At 36.9% G+C, this 20,526-nt stretch overlaps 1 protein-coding gene across 2 annotated transcripts in view; it reads left to right on the top strand.

Moving 5' to 3' along the window:
• Positions 1-19,881, top strand: part of LOC110019071 (histone H3-like centromeric protein cnp1) — a 25,550-nt gene extending 5,669 nt beyond the window's left edge. The window contains exons 6-7 of one of the 2 annotated variants that reach the window (XM_020716608.1): positions 16,995-17,070; positions 19,512-19,881. In XM_020716608.1, coding sequence (XP_020572267.1) covers positions 16,995-17,070; positions 19,512-19,564 — 129 coding nt within the window. In that variant the 3' untranslated portion in view covers positions 19,565-19,881. The remainder of the gene's footprint in view (positions 1-16,994; positions 17,071-19,511) is intronic. The other variant, XM_020716609.1, reaches the window with a different exon arrangement.
• Positions 19,882-20,526: the final 645 nt, after the last annotated feature.

The raw sequence follows: 20,526 nt of genomic DNA, 5'->3' as shown, positions 1-20,526 counted from the left end.
TGGCCAATTGATTTGTTAAAATATGTTGAGTTTTACAACTAAAGTGAAGATTACATCCAAGATTCAGGGATGTCAAAGACTTTGGAAGTTGGGTGCAAATAAATAGGGAAATAAAGTTATCGGGCGTAGAATTGGAGATTTTAGAGTGACAGACTAAAATCCCCAATTCGGTCCTATCGTTTGGGCGCTGAAGTGTAGATGCTAGCCCTCAGGCGAGGGGAACGTGGGAGCTCCGAAGTGAGAGCCGATATCCTCTCAGCCTAGCCGCAGATTCAGTAAACAAGCGTAGGATTAGTTAATGTTCTTTATGCCTGGACCAAATGGTAAAGAATATGTATGCTCCTATTTGACACAATACAATTTGAACTGATTCACTTTATCAATTCATTATAATTTCTTGACAAGGAGAATGTTGCTTTATTATATATTGAATATCACATTAAAAAATTTATTAGTATAATTAATTATTTAAGAGTTATTAAAATTACATATTTATTTCAATTGCCTATTATGACAGATAAGCAATTTGAATTCCATTGTTGTGATTAAGTATTGCTTTTCTAAAATCTTAGTTCGTAGCTTATAATATTACTCCCTGTGGGATCGATATCTAGGACTCTATTAGAGCCATATATTACTTGAGCGATACGTATACTTGCGTTGATAAGTGTGACTTTACCATTATTGAATATTTTACATATAAATTTTTATCAAATCTATAACCGTTATTATGTTTTTGGTACCGTTGCTAAGGAATTAAATCTTCTAACAGCAGTGTTAAATACTTGTATTTTTAAGTATATATAAAGTCGCTGTCACCAAGCGTCCCCTCTGTCCATTATCCAACAAAAGTAATCTGCGAAGCTGTGATCAAAAGGAACATGCGACTTTTGATGAAATTGTGTTTCCTGCTTTCTTAGAAGATGGAAAACCTTTTGTTGAGACATATAAAAATCACACAGACCAGAAGATGGAGAACCACATATAAAAATCACACAGACCAGAAGATATCAGAATTTAAAATTTTAATGGATGGTCATAGTGACGACCAACTGATAGCCTCACTTCCAATCCTCACCCTAGTGTTCTATATGAAGAAACAAAAGGCCAATATGAAGCTCTTGTTATTGGAACGCAGCAAAAGAGGTTATTTCCCTAAAACTTCCAGAGCTAGAGGGAAGACTTAGAAGATAATAAGAATCACCCATCAACCAAACTTTTGCAAACCCTTAACCTCGCTGAGGACCAACTTGTCACAGATGAGAAGTATATGAGATATTTACTAGTTTGAAATTTAGCTTTGGAATGCCTACGCTGTTGTGCACCTCCGACTCAGATTATGTCGAATCAGAACAAATCGATAAGGAGGTATGTTCGCAAGTGGGGAAATCTCCTTAAATGCTTTGGGAGCCAGTGCAATCGCCAATGGGATCCATGAACGATCGGTAAGAATGGAAGTTTCGACGAATGAAGTCGAAGCTCTCCCAACCCCGGAAGACTGCAGCGGGGCGGAGCTTCCCGCACAGAGGCGGGACGCGCAAAAGCAGACGCGAAACTTCTCGCACTTACGTAGGAAGCGAGAACTCCCACTATTGGATTGGTCGAGCCAATTGAGGCTAGTCCAGGGTAAACCCAGGCAGAGCGGCCAGGGGGTGGGAGTTTGACAGGGCGGGACTGCTGCCCGCTCTCTTCTTCTTCCTTTTCTACTTCTTCATATGAAAGTGTTTCAATGCCTAATTTCTAGATATTTCTGGCCTCCCCACCCCTTCCTTTTGTGTGGGAGTTCACTATCTATTTTTTTTCCTTTGTTCGTGTAAGAGAGGCTATTTATTTACTTTTTTCAGAGTTTAGGGGGGAGGCTTTTGCTTTGTTGATTTCAATTTCCTTTATGGAGTTGTTCTCCCTATTCTAGGGCTGTATCTGAGGAGGTGGTGGTGCTTCGACTGTATCCTTCTTCCACCTCCGATGTGGTGTTGTGTCATTTCTTTTCTCCTTCCTCCCAACCTTCCTCCTCTTACCCGTCGGCTTTGCTACCAGCTCGCCCACCAACCCCACCCCCCCGACCCCACCTTCCCCAACTCGTCCACATTGCTCCCAACATTCCCAACCTTCTTTCCACTGTCCAACTTGCAAGCCAGCCTTCCTAACTGTTGTCCCACGTTCCCACCAGGCTTCTAGCTGTACCACAAGCTCTACTGCCACCCTAATCGGCTGCTGTTCCCACCTGAACCAGCCGGCCAGCCTACCTACCGACCCCCACTCCTTCCCGACCTCTCAACCTAACCGACAACTTCAGTAACTCTTTCCTCCCCTTGTACCCTTGCCCCACTGTGTTAAAGCCACCACCACCTCAGATATTCTCTTCTGGCTTTAGCCAGAGATTAGTTTGTGTTTGTTTTTGCTTTACAGTTTGTGTCGTGTTGTAAACTTATTTCCTTATTAATAAAAGTTGCTTTTGTGTTTCCACTTAATTTCCTAGCAGTTTTAGTATCAACTGGCCTCAACTATAAATATGAAGGTATTAAATCACAAATTCTATCTAACCCTGGAGTCACTACTATGAGGGAAGCCTATATTAGAGTGCTGCGTACTATTTTTAGTTCTCAGGCTTCATCCGTACAATAACCTAGTGGTTTTGCTAGTCAGAAAAATACAAACATCAACAAATTGTAGTCTAAGGATAATTGGGAAAGTGGAACGCCGATTTCTGAAAATCAAGGCTCAAGGGTAGTTTTTTACTATTGTCATGAACCAGGACATATGAGATGACATATCATAAGTTGCTCAAAAAGAACCAGAAGGGGTTTAGATCACCAATCAACTAACAAGGTCACTACTGATAGCCATTCAGAGTTAGAATTTCTCGAGATTTGCAGATGAATATGCTAAGTTCATCCAATTTCAGGAAGCATCCAAGTTGCCTTTGTTAAGTTAGGTAATAATGATACTTGTTTTCTTTCCTCTTCCACACAATGTGTTATTTATTTTAGTGCTTATCACATCACAAACAATCCAAAATTCTTTTCTATTTTTTATAAACATATTTCTTCCGCGACTTTAACTGATAAATCTACCTTTAATGTGCTTAGTTTATCAATTTTCTTTATATCTTATCTCTATTAGCAAAATTATACATGCTCTAAAGTATATCTTATTCTTCCTCGACCATTGTTTGTTTAAGATAAAGAAGCTTATTGATAAAGGACAAGCGTCAGTGGGGCTATATATTTTGGATAACATACTACCTCAACCAATAACCTGGTTTAACACCTTATCTCCTTTTGAGGTTCATTGTCAATTAGGTTATCCATCATTTTCAACGCTGAAAAAGTTATACTCCCAATTTTAGTAATTATCATTTTTAGAATGTGAGCGTGTTAATTTGTTAAACACCATTGTTTGTCTTATGTTCCCAAAATTAATAAGAGTTGGTTATAGTTTTGACGGTTCATTCTGATGTTTGAGGATATCATTTTATTTTATTTAATGATTTCAGTACTATAACTTTTTGGATGATTTTTCACATATGACTTGACTTTACTATATGAAATCTTGTATTTAGTTATTTTCACATTTTCAAGACTTTAATGTCGAAATTAAAACAATTCAATGCTTCAATTAATATCATGAGAAGTGACAATGCAAAAATAAATTTTTTTTTGCATATTTTCATATATACATGATACAAAACAAGATGTTTCACCAATCATCCTGTGTCGATGCTCTATCCCAAAATAGAGTAACTGAAAGGAAAAATAGTCAGCTTCTTGAGACAACTATAACTTTTTTATTTCAATCAATTGTGTCCAAACAATTTTGGGTTTATGTAGTTTCTACTACATGTTTTTTGATCAATTAGTTGCCATCTATTGATAGAACCAAACATCCCATCGAGTTTTATTTTCAACTAGCTTTTTTTTCCATTGAAACACGAATATTTGTGTGTACTTGTTTTGTTCGTGATACTTGTTCACAAGTCTCTAAAATGGACCCTAAGTCATTAAGTTGTATTTTTGCTGATGCCACATTTAGTGAACAAATCTCATTCTTTGGTGACTCATCATTGCCTATATCCTCATAAGATTCTGACGAGTTGTTAAGGCATCACATCATCAGTTTGTATGTCCTGCTCTAGCTCCACCTCCATCTCCACCACCACTACTAGTGCCTTGGCCTAGACCACCAATGATTAATGTTTAGGGATAATTACATACAAAGCTCAAGAAACATTGCTATTTACAAATCAAGTTCCCATGTGATATTTTGAACTATGAAACCGATGCATTTATGCGTGCCACCATCAAACCATTGTGAATTTGATAAAAAAATATATATTGTTTGGGGTTTTATTATGACCTTGAGTGAGAATTTGAAAAATGGATGAAAGAGGGTGCTTGACTTGTAAATATCAATGTTTTAGGTGCCCTGTTTGTAATTGCCCCTAATGCTTACTCTGGAAGACCTCGTCCCACTGATCCCACTCCAACACCTTATCATATTCTTAAGTGGATCTTCCTCCTAGTGACCTTGATATACCTATTGCTATTTGATGAGGTAAATGTCAATACTGCTATCTCATTTTCTCTTGTGTTAATTATAACCAGTTATCCCCTATCTCTTGCTTGTTTATTGTTTCTCTTGACTCTAGTGAGATTCCAATATATGTTCAGTGAGTCTTATCCCATTCTGGGTGGTGGGCAATGATACTAGATGAAATGAGCACATTAATTGAAAATGAAACTAGTGAGCTAGTTGAATTTCCTTTTGGCAAGAAGACTCTTGGCTGTAAATGAGACTTTTAGTTAAGTTTCTTTCAGTTGGCTGTGAATGAGACTTTTAGTTAAGTTTCTTTCAAATGGATTTGTAGCTCATCTCAAAGCTCGACTGGTTGCTAAGAGCTATTCTTAAACTTATGGGATCAATTACTTGAACACGTTCTCTCCGGTAGCTAAGTTGACTTCGATTCACTTATTTATGTCCTTGGTTGCGATAAAAATTTGCCATTGCACCAGCTTGATGGTGATTTTTCAGAAGGGGTATACATGGAGCAACCTCTTGGGTTTCTTGCTCAGGGGGAGTTTGGGAAATCATTCCATCTTAAAAAATTATATGGATTGAAGCAAAACCCTCAGCCTGATTTGTACAATTCAGCCAAACAATAGAAGAGTTTTGGATGCCAAAAAAGTAAAAGTGATCACACTATATTTTGTATGCAATCTGCTTCAAGCATCATTCCATCAGTAGTTTATGTTGATGATATTATTTTTACTAGAAGTGATGTGCAAGGAATATTATCATTGAAATCATCTCTTCAAAATTAGTACAACATTAAATAATTGGGTTCTTTAAAGTACCTCTTAGGTAAAGGAGCAACAAAGGTATCTTTTTATCTCAACAAAAGTATGTTTTGAATTTGATAGTAGAAACTGAAAGATTAGGTGTCAAACCATACAGTACTCTGTTGTTTCCTAAACAACAACTTATCAAGGATAGAGAGCCTTTTAATGATCCTATATAATATAGGAAGTTATTGGAAAAGGAAACTATCTCACAGTGATTTGCCTTCACATTGGTTATTCAGTTAGCACTATAAGTTAGTTTATATTTTCCCTCATAGTCTATATTTTGCTAGCTGTAGAACAAATACTATGTTACGTCGAAAGAGCTCGTGAACAAGGTATTTTATATCAGAATCATGGGCATAAAAAATATTGAATGTTTCTCTGATGCAGATTTGACAAGTTCAAAGATTGATATGAGATATATTACTGTATATTATGTCTTTGTTGGTGGCAAGTTGGTCTCATAGAAGAGTAAAAAACAGAATGTAGTATCACAATCTAGTGCATAATCTTAGTATTGGATGATAACTCAAGCTTCAAGTGAAGTGTTGTAGGTTCCCAACACTTGAGCGAAATTGTCGTTAAGATGACAGTTCCAACATGGCTGTGGTGTGATAACCAAGCTGCAATTCATATGGCTTCAATTCTCGTCTTCCATGAACAAAGCAAGCACATTGAGATAGATTTTCATTTTGTTCGAGTGAATTTCTGTTGGTCTCCAACTCTTGATCGAAATGGGTTTTAAGATGACAGTTTCAACAAAATTGTGGTGTGATAACTAAACTGTGATTCATATTGCATAATTTTCACGAACAAACTAAGCACATTGAGATAAATTGTCATCTTGTTTGTAAAAACATTCAACAAAATTTGATTCCTACAGTTCATGTAAAGATTGGGGAATTTCTAGGGGATATCTCACAAAGGCTCTTAATGGAGCTTGGGCACTTGTATTTGTGACAAGCTAAGCATGATAAATATCCATGCTTCAGGTTGGGGGGGGGGGGGGGGGGAAGGTGCAAAAAGTTGTCCAAAGCTTGTATATTAGGAAGCTTGATATATAAATCTATTTAGAGGAGTTCTAATTACATAATCTCTTCTATATTAAAGATATTCTTAACATATAGAGTTGAGAGTGTATATAAACATGTGACATATATTTTTCAGTTGGATAATAAGAAAAGAAGAGTTGTTTTTGTTCCCAATATGCTTGCTGGATGTGTGATTTCCTCGACTGCAGTATAAGTGCAACTAGCAAATTGTCGGGAAAGTTATCTTTTTATACTAGTGTGATGCTTCAATCTTCCACATTATGGTTCTTTTTCCTTTACTTATTTTTTTATTATTTTGTTATTGATAATGCAAACGTCTTCTTTTTTTCAAATTTTGTCAAATCGCCTATAAAATAGATTTTAATGGGTGTAAAAGTTCAGTTATTTAGTTTTTGTGGTTTGAATTTCATGTTGATTTCTTCCGATTTAATTTATTTTTCATTTTTATTCAGTCCTCATATTTTTCGGTTGTTGCACCTAAAAAATTGAGTTTTTGCGTATTTAATAGTTTTTTTTTCTTGAATCTTAATTTCTTTGTACGATTTACATTTATTATATCATCCTAATTGCTTTTGGACCTTTGGATTGCCAAGCATTCTGCATTAATAAGTGTCACTGATTATCCATTTAAAGGAGCACATGTTTTTGTATTACTAATTCTTCTTTAATAACTTTTCTTATTCTAAAATTAAATGTTGGTGGTGCTGTAGGTCATTTCGTTTGGCATAAAACCATATTCATAATAGAAGATAAGGATTATTGTTCAAGTTTAATAAGAGAAATGTAAGAGGAAAATGCATAACCTGGCAAAGAAGTGAATGTTAAAGAAATAATATTGAATTATGTATTCATGTACTAGTAACTTATTAAATTTGGGAAGAGTTAGTGTAGATTTTATTGTATGATTGTCATGAACTTTTAAGAGATGTCATTCTATTTTTGCCTATATTCATTGATCTTCGAAATATCTTCATGCCTCACATATAGTTAAATTATATTTTAACAAGGTTGCTAAATGCAAGAATTATTGAAAATTAGTCTTACAAATACGTAAAATTTGTAGTTTATTTTGTATAATTCCATGGAAAATGAAAATTTATTTATTTATTTATAGATCATCATGTTCACATTGATGGACAAACTAAATTAATTAAAAGAAGTTTGAATGACTTATTATGATTTCTGATATCACATCCTAAAGCTTGTTAGGCTAACGGTGTGACACATCAGAAAAATCATGAGAAGTTTCACTCAATGTAGCTTAAAATTCAACTTATTTGGCATATTTGATTAGGTCAATTGAGTTGTGTAAGAAGCCCCAAACCTTGCTCGAGTATAACTTAACTCACCTGAACTAGCCTGGTTGAAAAGATAATAAGATGGCCACCACAGAATTTTAAATAACTCATATTATCCAATGCATAAGCCATCAAGGCTATATGGCATTTTATATAATTTTAAATTACTCAATTCTAATTCATAAGGCATTAAGGCTACACGTCATTCTATAATCAATAGCACGAAAAAAATTCTCTCGACTCTCAAAGTAAAATCCATTATTTGTACTCCAGCCTGTTTGATTAGACCTGGTTGGCTTTGGATTCCCCCTCCTCTTCCCTATTGAATGCTAGCCTGGAACCTGGAGATATAGAACAACACGGTGAGAGATATTTAGTGAAAAATGCCTAAAATATTGAATTAGAAAATAAAGAAGTTCAATGTGAACATTAAAAGCTTGGCGAGTTTAGAATATGTTTGTCCAATGGCCAACATATTATCAGTATTTATGCGTACAAACTCATAGCACCATTCGTACACAACAGTCATTATGTTGTCTTACATAAGAATCCGAAGTTTATTAGAATTTATGCGTACAAACTCATAGCACCATTCGTACACAACAGTCATTATGTTGTCTTACTTGGATATGTGCAGTGTGTATTATAGGTCACGCAATCCTCTTAATTGTTTCCTCCTTATTGAAAAGTCTTGCTACATGTATTCAACACTCATCTCATGTAACAAAAAAGAGAGATTTACATGCATACCAGTCGATTCTTATGTATTTACATATCCAACATCTAAATTTTAATTTGTGCATATGTCCCTTACCTAATGCATGAAAATATGTATTTCACTTTTTAGAAGTAAAAATAGTGGTCTTATTTATTTGATATTGAAAATTTTGGTGATATGAATGTAACAGTCAAAGTTTAGGTGTTAGATATGTAAATGCATAAGAATTTGGTGGTATGTATGTAAATGCCCCAATAAAAAAATGGAAATAACTAGGATTTATCATGCTAAAAAACGGCAAGTGCTACATCTAATGGGTCATGATTTTCCCCATGGAAGTCGACAATAGATTTGGAGATGATTGTCGATCTGTATCTTATATGGTAGATGGTTCTTATTGGTCTGCCTCTCATTTGGTGGAGAGAATGATGCGGGCGTCTCCCACTTACAGAGTTGGCGCAGTATCTTCCACATCTGGATGAGATGCGGTTATTCGAAACCTGCTTGGAACAGTTTAGAAGCACAACCCGAGGCCGACCAACCTTCCTTATGTGGGATTACCACCTCCTTGTGAGAGGGGGCCCACTTCTAATTACCATGGTGCTATTTATGTGCTTTTATCGTTTTTAGGTTTCAATTTTCATTGTGTTTCTCTCGGGATAACCGTCGGAGTCTTCTATGTTCACTTTAGGGCTATATCCAAGGGTTAGTGGTGCTCCGTCTGTATATCGTCCTGAAGTGGTGACTATTTTACACTTTACCATTCTTTGCAACCCTCCATCCTCTGCTGCTGTCACCTTTGCTACTGCAGCCGCCCCAAAGGATAACATCTTTGTTGTATTGTGCATCCACCAAACCTCCTTGCCCTTCCAGCCACCAAGCCTACCTATTTCGACTAGCCTGCCGTCGTCACCTTCCCCTACTGCAACTCCCCTGAAGGACAACATCTTTGTTGTTCCTTGTAGCCACCAAACCTCCTTGCCCTTCCTGCCACCAAGCCCCTACCTATTCCAGTCAGCCACACGTACCTCCTTGTTGCAGACCAATCACCCTATGACCCTTTCCTGCTTGGCAACCGGTCATTCCTCCTCTCTTTGCTACCTTTCGACCCTCGCCCCCTCCATACCCACTGCCCCCTCTTATACTGCAACACCACCACCCTCAATCCAACCCTATTTCGAGTTTATGTTTTGTCTTTTGTTATTTCCTACTTATATGTGTTTTGGTTGTGATACCTGAGTTAACCAAATCACAATAGGAAAATTGATTTATTATTACAGAAAGACATTAGGCGATTACAACTGATATACTTGAAAAGAAAATAACAATAAACTCATAAATTCAACTTAAATTAGGGTGGATCTCAGGAGGGTGGTGGTGATTATCGATGGGTTGAAACGTGGGGGCTGGTGGACAAGATGGTCAGCTAGCAGAAAACAATGAGGCAACGGTTCCCCTAGTTCCAGAAAGCAAGCATGTAGTGGATAACATGGAACAACTATCTTGAACGATGCCAACCAGTGGGAAGAGGTAGGGTGCGGGTTCTAGAGGTGGCAGTGTGTGGGAAAGGGAGAAACGGTGGTTGGGGAGGCTGGGACAAGCAAGGACAATGGTACGATTATGGAGGGGGGATGTTACTGGTCGTTGGAATTGCCGCAAGGTTGCGGGAAAAGGGTATGGATGGTTGAAACAATAGGAAAACTATCTGGAATGACTATTTGATTCTTGACAGGGACGAGCAATGACGTTAGCAGTGATGGTGGTTGTAGGGGACTGCAGGACGTCAAAAGGATGACTGTCGGGAGGGGGGGGGGGGGCACAAAGGCGCCTGAAATTAGAAAAATTGCAATGAGGAGAGAGATGAGGGCGGTTTTGGGGCGCCAGTAGTAATGGAGGGCGGTCGGGGTGACGTGGTGAGGATATCGATGGGGATCAAGGAAGATAATCTCCTCCTCGGGAGAGATACAACTGGAGCATCTCCCAAACCCTCGAATAAAGCTCTCGAAGAGAAAAACGGACATTGATGGCTGTCCTAAACAAAACTCACAAAAAACTAACATTTGAATCCTATGAAAATAAATATATAATTGCAGGGTAATTAGAAGTGGCCCAAGAGGACCGACCCAACTTCTCAAATTGGACCCAACTTGGATTGGTTCGGTCCAGGAGCGCTAACTGGGTCGCAGAACTCCCGCGTTAGGATCTACACGATTGCTTTGACATTAGTTTCTCGGGACTTGGGGAACTTCGACCTCGTTCATCAAAGCTTCTCTGTTCTCGTAGTATGAAGTCAAATCTACCACATTAAAGGTAGCAAGGGACAGGTGTTTAAAATTAGAAAAATTGCTGTGAAAGGAGAGACGAGAGCGGTTAGGGCGCCTGCAGCAATGGAGGGCGATCAGGGTGATGTGGTGAAGATGTGGAAGAGGATAAGGGAAGATAATCACCTCCTCGGGAGAGATATAACCGGAGCGCCACCCAAATCCTCAAATATAACTCTTGAAGACAGAAACAAACATCGATGACTGTCCTAAACAAAACTCACAAAAAACTAACATTTGACTCCTATGAAAATAAATATATAATAATAGGTTAATTAGGAGTGGCTCAAGAGGACCAACCCGACTCCTCAAAAGGGACCCAACTTGGATCAGTCCGGTCCATGAGCGCTAGCCGGGTCGCAAAACTCCCACATCAGGATCTACACGATTGCTTCGACATTAGTTTCCCAGGAATTGGGGAGCTTCGACCTCGATCATCAAAGCTTCTGTGTTCTTGTACTATGAAGTCAAAACTACCACTTTGAAGGTAGTAAAGACGATAGTTTTGGGGAGCCTGCAATAATGGAGGGCAGTCGGGAGTGACGTGGTGAGGATGTGAAAAGGGATAAGGGAAGATAATCACCTCCTCGGGAGAGATACAACCAAAACACCACCCAAACCCTCAGATACAACTCTCGAAGAGTGAAACAGGCATCGATGGTTGTCTTAAATAAAACTCACTAAAAAATAACTCCTATGAAAATAAATATATAATAATAGGATAATTAGGAGTGGGCCAAGAGAACTGGTCCGACTCCTCAAATGGGACCCAACTTGGACCGGACTAGGAGAGCGCTAACTAGGTCACAGAATTCCCGTGTCAGGATCTACATGACTGCTTCGACATTCGTTTCCTGGGATTGGGAGAGCTTCGACCTCATTCATCGAAGCTTCTGTGTTCTCGTAATTTGAAGTCAAATCTGCCACATTGAAGATAATAGAAATGTCATAATCCCCCGGTAAATCAATCTTTTAGGCGTTGCTATTCCAAAGTACATCTTGATGAAATAAATATTTATTCTTTTTTGACACAAATTGAGCTGAAGCTGCACATCGACGTAGATTCTCATGTCATTAAATTTGGTGTTTGCCTCTTCCACTCCCCATACTTCACTGGATGTATCTGATAAACAAGTGTGCAAGGAAGAATCAAATATGAGATGAAATTTATGTCAGATTGAACAACTCTCACTAGCAATCACTTAAGAGAGGCATCTTTTTATTCTCGGATAGGACTCGAATCCCATTGCAAAATTTTCTTTCCCACTATGTTCCGAAAATAATTTTTAAAGCTGTAGTTTATCCCTCATGTCCGATCATCTGTTGGGGGTGCACTACTGAACAAACTTTTACACTTAACTGACTCCATATAGTTTTCAATAAGCGACATCAAAGAGCCTCATCTCCGACATGCTGGACCTCCCTCAACCGAGGAAACTTAGGACGTAGACTATATATCTGAAAATTATGAAATCCTCTTATTTGATGTTGTTCTGTCTCTAGTATCGACTCCACAAACTCATGGCTCTCTTGGACATCTAATAATAGGTTCTGTTGATGCTCTTCTCAATGCCTGCCAAAAGGTAGTTCGATACACCACATCTCATACTCCGCTTGAATGCTTATTACCTCGAAGTTACTTCCTTCTAGAACAATTACCATTAACTCAGCTGAAATCTCTCTTCTGGACTCAATTGGAATCAATGACATCTTTTCCTTGTTAACTGGAAGTTGGGAATCCTTTTTGAAGTCTTCATCTTCTCCTGGATCACCGTTTATTTCTTCAACTGCTCTTTGATCAGTGAAAGAGTTCATTATTCTAGTTGTACAATTTGTTTCACTATGCCCAAACCTGTGACACTAGAAATACTTCCCACACGTCGACCTCATTCATCGAAGCTTTTGTGTTCACGTTGTTAAATTGTAGCTTACAACTAACACAACAATCCAAATCAAATTAGGGTGGATCTCAGGGTGATAGTGGTGATCAACGAGGGGTTGGAAGGTGTTAGGGTGGTGGAAGAGATGGTCAACAAGTAGAAAATATCTAGGTAGCGGTTCCTCAGATTCCAGACAACAAACATGCATTAGTTAACAATGTGGAACAACTGTCTTGGATGATGACTATAGGTGGGAAGGGATAGGGCGCATGTTTTTGAGATGACGTGTGGGAAGGGAAGGATTGATGGCTGAGGAGGCTTGAATAGCGGTACTGTTACAACGTGTACGACAGTGGTCGTTGGAACAACCACAAGGCTGCAGGAAAAAGGGATCTGGATGGATGGAACAATGGGAAGACAACCTGGGATGATGGTGGCAGCGATGGGGGATGCATGACAACAAGAGGATAGTTATTCGAGGCAGTCACAACGAAGAAAAATGTCTGGAATTGAAAAAAACTGCAATGAAATCAGCGGCGGTGGCTGCAACAGTGGAGGACAATTGGGAGTGACGTGGAGAGCATATGGAAGGGGATAGGGAAGATAATCACCACATTGAGGGAGAGAAACAGCTAGAGCACCACCCAAACCCTCAAATACAACCCTCATAGGGAGAAACGAACGCCGACGATTGTCCAAAATAAAACTAACGAAAACTAACTCTAGACTCCTACAAAAAATAAATTTATGATAATAGGACAACTAGGAGTGGCCCAAGAGGACCTGCCAGCTCATCAACAGGGATCCAACCTGGTCCGGTTCGATCCAGGAGTGCTAGCTGGGTCACGGATTTGTTCGCGGAACTCACACGTCGAAGAGCTATAGGACCGCTCCCGTTGTTGTTTGGTAAATCCTGGTATCATAGAAGGGTTTTGCCTCCACTTTATTCTCTTCACTCATAGGATAGCTTAATAAAATAATTGTATCTAATCATTAATATATTGCTTTCTTAAATTGGATTGGAGGATGGGGATAATTGGTGGTTGGCTTTCTAAGTAGCACTTTTCCAGTTCACCTACATGTTAGAGATCTTAAAGGCATCTTTAATGACATGAAACAAAACTGTAGAGTCAGATCAGGTTCCATGCATGATATAACAATCATATTTCACATTCCTATTCATTGAATGTCATAAATCAATTTCATTCTAGTTACGTTGGTCGGCTGCACACTTTTTCATACCAAACATAAACTTGTCAGTCAGCTTAGAGTATTGTAAATTAAACCAAAATCTGGTCGGAACTCGTTGGCCTTACCCAAAACTAGTGAAAAATCTCACGAAACCATCGAAACTAAATAGCCATACCCAAAACTGGTCAACAATCTCACGAAGAACCAGAAAATTATGTAGTTTTAGGTTTCTAAATTTTCTCAGTAATATTGTATCCCATTGATGAAGTGATAAGGATTCTATTTTCTTATTTTCATCTCAACTGTCCATTTAACCTGTTGTTTGATCTAGAATGGTCAAAGGCCCAAAGAACTTTGACTATGGATGTTTTTTTTTATAACAAAGTGCTTGTTTTATTAAGCCAAAAGTCTCATTTTTGTTGGGTCATGCCAAAAATGCGCGTTGGGTTGAGGATTTGATGTTTAAGTGCATTGATATGAAGTAATTGCAATTTGCACATCGGTTGATTGAAGTCATAGAATCGGTAAGGAAACAATTGGTCCCACCTGAGCTAAAGTTTTGAATGGTTAATTGTGCTGTGGTTTGAGCTTTTCTATTCAACCAAACTGATTGATTTTTTTCTTGGGAGGTCATCGTACTTTCACCACATGGAGTTATTTCTTAATTATTTTAAACTTTCCAATTTTCTCATTCTCCAATTGAAGTTCCATGATGGCCCTCTCTTATGTTGTTTCATCTAAATGATCTACACTTTTATCCATATGACGCTGTGAATTGAGCCATTCCAACGCTTGTTTGATTGTTACTATTGTAACTAAGGACACGTTATCAGTTTATTCTTTAGATTTTGGATTGCTCTTTAAGATTGTACATTGCATTGTAGGTGAATATATCTGTGTGATCTAGCCAAGTTCCCATTGCTTCTTGAATATTCTGCCATAATTGTCGTGTTATCTGATCTAGCATTGGGTTTGTCAAATTGGAAGTAGGCGTACACTCTTCATTAGAGTACTACCTAAATCACATTATGAGATTATGATGATATATGCAATCCTACCTTGAGGTCAATAGATATATCAACCTACTTCTAGGTTAGAATAGGCAAGGTTTGCAAATATCGGCTCGGTTCTTGATAAACTTCATTACATATGCTAGCTGCTCCCACAATTAAAGTTTTTTGGTTTGGGCCATCTAAATGATTCTTCAAATTTCATTTTATCTTGTAAATTCTTAGAAAGGTGGTGTATCTCAAGCGATGAGCTTCTCAAAGTTTAGATTCCTTCAAATCTTCACCACTTAGCAAAACCTAAATGACTTGTGAATGTAATACATTGTTGTCCATGTTGAAATCTATTTGAATTTTTTCGTTTGCCTCTTCATTCTATTCAATTGATGCGGTTTTCCACTTGTGATTTGATATATAATTAGATTTCTTAAGGCATAAATGTAAAATGCTCTAAATAAATTATACACATAATTTTAACTTTTATTAAAATCATCAAAAGTCATTCCATTGTCTTCTACACATTAAACGGATTATTTTGATATAGAAGTATATGCTATTTTCAAAGCTGAGAAATTTATGGAATTAGTTTTTGTGTGAATAATTTCTTTCTAACAAAAAAAAAAAAGGGGGGGGGGGGGGGGGGGGGGTAAGGGGGAGGGATGAATGAGTAGATGGAAGTTAGTTGGGTAAGTAAATTCTGATTTTTCGTGTTTTCCTTCTGTTTAACAACTTCAATTCAAGGTAATTATGTGTTATGAGGAGAAAATAATTTGAGCTAAAAGTGTATTTTCATTTTAATTGATTTTAGAATTAAATTATGAGCTAGAAAATATTAAAAAATTTAATATTTGTAATTTTAGGTTTTTTCATGTAGCTGACCCCACTTAGTGAGATAAAAACTTTTTGTTGTTGTATGAAATAAAAGTTTTAGGGTGTTCACTTCGAGGTGATCAATTGTCAATTGGGCGAGATATGCAAATTCTATTACATGACGTAAATTTATTTAGTTTTTTTTTTTTTTTTGTATTTGCATTTATATATAAATTAGACTTAGGTATGCATGTGCAGCTTTCAGTCCATATGTGTAGATGATTGCACATAAATTTTAATGATACGTCAGAAAATTTTCATACGGCAGAAGGCATGTGTAGCTTACAATTCATGTGTAGATGATTGCACATAAATTTTAATGATTCATGATCTCCATTAAATAAATTATGATCATATATACATTTTATTAATTGGTGACACTTTATGTTGGCATTTAATATTTGTAAATTACTAATCAGGGGATGCGACATTAGACTAAGTCAGATTGGCACATTTTCGCTAATTTGACACAATCATCATGCCATTTAGTTGACACCGTGCCGTGCTGTGGGAGGATTTTCTATTGGGCATGTTGGCAACCACATTTGCTCTCCTTGGGTGGAGTGGTATCAGATGTACGTGTTGCAGTCCTTTTGTAGCTTAAGGAATCTACTCTATAAGTTGAGGCTTCTATTATAACTCATGCGGCTAGGAAAAAAAGAGAGAGAGTCACAAATGATTAGATCGCACTATCCTGAGGGATAATAGCAGTCCGCCTTTATGTTTCGGCATGAGACCCAACTTAAGAAAATACTTCCCAGAAAACTAAGATCATATAAATTCAAAAATATGAATTGAGACATATGCCTATTATGTTAGAAACCTTAAAAATATTGAATTTGTTCAATTATTAATTTTTTTTATTTGATTTTGTCTCATGAACTTGTAACTCTTGCATTTGATTCTCATCTCTTTCTACCCCTTCAAGATTCACGTCTAATACCTTTACAACATAGCTTTAAGACAACCTAAACGAAATTGTATCAATTACAACCGGTAGATATCAAATGTATCTTGTGTACTTGTGGGACAGGCCTTCATGTGATGATTCTAGAATTTCTTTATGAGAAGCAAGCTTTTAGACACCTTCTGCATGTGGTTGATAATTGGTACTGGCGTGATTATTCTAATTTTTTTGTAGCTTGCTTGCTGTATTTTCATATTATAAAAGATGCATTTTTATTGTAAATATTTTTCTTGCAGGCAGCCGATTGATAATTGGTACTGGCGTGATTATTCTAATTTTTTTGTAGCTTGCTTGCTGTATTTTCATATTATAAAAGATGCATTTTTATTGTAAATATTTTTCTTGCAGGCAGCCGAAAGCTATTTAATAGAGTTGTTTGAGGATGCAAATCTATGTGCCATTCATGCAAAACGTGTGACCCTAAGTAAGTTAATTAAGAGGTTATCCCATTAATGTGGATTTTCTAATAATTTATCTTCTTTATAATCGTCTATTTATTACCTAGCATATGCGGCTTTTCTTTTTCAGAAATCGCTATCTTGAATCTGATAAACTGGATGTATATAATATATCATAAATATCTGTCTATCTAGTCTACAAAAGTCGGTTTGGTTTGCTAACAATGGCACTCCCTTATTCTTCTAATTCGGTTTCTTCAATTTGTGTGTCTTTTCCCTCAAAACGGTTGTTGCTTTCTAGTTTTTGTTGATCTCCAAACATGCTCCACTTTGCGATATAACCAAACACATCAGTGTTGATCTCCTGACATGCTCCACTTTGCGATATAACCAAACACATCGAAGATTATTAAAATGATGGTTGATGGCTAATTGCTCCACTTTGCGATATAATTAAACACATCTAAGATTATTAAAATGATGTTTCTGGTTGATGGCTAATTGCTAAACATCACATAAATCAAGGTTGAGACACATCACATCAGATGGAGTAACTGATCATCTCTTGTCTTGTAAGATGGACTACATTGATGAATTTGAAATGCCAAAATTGCCTAAGGAAGATGTCCAATTTGTCCCCCGCTTTGCATATGGTAAAAAGATTAAAAATCAACTCAAATCTGCTTGAACTGCATTCTGTCACAAAATGTCTATACCATCATAATTAGGTTATCGAAAATCCTTGGGTAGTTTAAATCATGAACGCTAGGATCATTGAATGTGTGACATCACGGGAATAAAAATAAAGTTGTTTCAATCATCATTGAAACTGCTTAAACGATGTCCATTCATAAAACGTGTTGCATTAGTGCATTCTGGGTGTCAAATTTACTCAACAATGGGCCTTACATGATCGAAACAACCAAGTACCGTGAAAATGGCGGATTGTCGGCGTAATAATTGCGATTTGGGCTTGAATTGCCTTCATCACCATCAAAATTGTTTGAACAAGCTCAATTCGTAAAATGGACTGCACTAGCATGCCTTGATACCTATATTGTCTAATTCTTGCATGTGAACCGGCGACATGTATCTTAATGCGAGATGATGAAACATATTCCGAGGTGAACACAAAGGATGGCATACAAACATCAATTACTGTACACAAATCTCTATTTTTGATTTTCCTTTTTAATATCTGATATTAATATTAATGTTAATACCATTAAAAATTAAATCCTAAATCAAAATGTTTGATGGCTAATTGCTAAAACATCAAATAAATCAAGGTCGAGACACATCACATCAGATGGAGTAACTGATCATCGCTTGTCTTGTAAGATGGACTACATTGATGAATTTGAAATGCCAAAATTGCCCAAGAAAGATGTCCAATTTGTCCCACGCTTTGCATATAGTAAAAAGATGAAAAATCAACTCAAATCTGCTTGAACTGCATTCTGTCACAATGTCTATACCATCATAATTAGGATATCGAAAATTCTTGGGTAGTTTCTATCATGAACTCTAGGATCATTGAATGCGTGACATCACGGGAATAAAAATAAAGTTGTTTCAATCATCATTGAAACTGCTTAAACGATGTCCATTCATAAAACATGTTGACGGGAATAAAAATAAAGTTGTTTCAATCATCATTGAAACTGCTTAAACGATGTCCATCCATAAAACGTGTTGCATTAGTGCATTTTGAGTGTCAAATTTAGTTAACAATGGGCCTTACATGATTGAAGATTTTCGGCGTAATAATTGCGATTTCGGCTTGAATTGCCTTCATTACCATCAAAATTGTTTGAATAAGCTCAATTCGTAAAATGGACTGCACTAGCATGCCCTAGATATTGAAACTACCTAATGATACCTATATCGTCTAATTCTTGCATGTGAACCGGCGACATGTATCTTAATGCGAGATGATGAAACATATTCCGAGGTGAACACAAAGGATGTGAATAATCTCTATTTTTGATTGTCCTTTTTAATATCTGATATTAATATTGATGTTAATACCATTAAAAATTAAATCCTAAATCAAAGTTGTTTGGATGATAGCTTCGGCGTCAGCGCACCGTGATTGCAGAAAAAAAAGATGTTTGGATGCTGGCTTCATGGCCGCGCACCGCCGAAGCGCAAAATATCTGTGTAATATCTAAAAAAATTGATCCGAAACCCTTAACGTAAAACTCTCTTATCATCATATCGAGGGAGGAGGGTGCGAATTTTCATCCATAGTTTTATTCTCGATCTTTGCATGATATACATCTCTCTCTAAACTCTAGTATGTTTGATTTCTTCTTCTTTTTCCATTGAATTGCTTTGCATTCCACATATAATAATAATCTCCAAAATTACAGAAGTCATTGCCATTATTTTTTGCTGTTTTTCATATAACTCATGATTATCATTGATTTTACATCAACTACTAAAAATGTGCCTCTTGTCATAGTGCAAAAGGACTTGCATTTGGCACGGAGGATTGCAGGAAGGCGGCATTGGTGACATTTTCAAATTATTTAGAGAACCAAAACTATCGTTGTCGCTCGCTTTTAACATTTCGTATCTGGAGAACAAGCCTGCCAAATTTTTAGATTTCTCTAACGAAAACAGTTATACTTTCATTTTTTTGTAGTACCATTGATCAATAGTTTAGCGTTTTCTTTTGTAATTTTGGCATCCCATTTGAGTAGTATACCACTTCTAGTTGGTTGGATGTTGATTTTTCTCCTGCGGTTCGATTTGTAGAACACCTTTGTAAGCCCAATGTTACTTATTTTATTTGATAGATTAAGGCTAATTTCATTGAGTTTTTCTTTTGCTTCGTTTCATAGAAAAATTTTTGCGTACATCGTCCGGATGACGTAGCGCAGCATCCGGACAATGACGGCGATTTCCCGATCATTGCAGAGAGGGGAGAAAAAAAAAACTCCACGATCAAGTGTATTGCGGTTGTTGACCGTTTGGACACGTACCCAAATATCACTTATGTTTCATAAAATATGTTTTAATGAAATATTATTTTGTTACTAGTTTTTCATTTCCACATCCCGTTGTACCCAATCTGACGATTCTCTGTATATTTATTCATAGACAATCTAATATTGCGCTTCAATGTGCGGTTTAGGGCTGTCAATTTGGCTCGTTGTTCGTGAACTGCTTCAATGTGCGGTTGGTATTCAAGAGAAAATATTGCGTCTGGAGTACAACGAACATGATACAGTACAACGGCAGTCCGAGCCCCACTCCTTCCTGCTGTATCACCTCCGTTGTCCGGACATTACTCTACGTCCAGACTCCAAGCTAAAATTTTTTCTGATATTAAGACGCTCAGCTTGCCTTAAAAATAAAATAAAATCAATGCTCTATTTTTAGAAACATACATAATTTTCAAACCCATCAAATTTATGCTGTACATTTGTTATCAAAATATTAAATATTAATAAAGTTACTAAATATATCATAAA

Source organism: Phalaenopsis equestris, unplaced genomic scaffold (genome assembly GCF_001263595.1).
Source record: "Phalaenopsis equestris unplaced genomic scaffold, ASM126359v1 Scaffold000044, whole genome shotgun sequence".
Lineage (NCBI taxonomy): Eukaryota > Viridiplantae > Streptophyta > Magnoliopsida > Asparagales > Orchidaceae > Phalaenopsis > Phalaenopsis equestris.
This window is presented reverse-complemented; position numbering and strand designations above follow the sequence as displayed.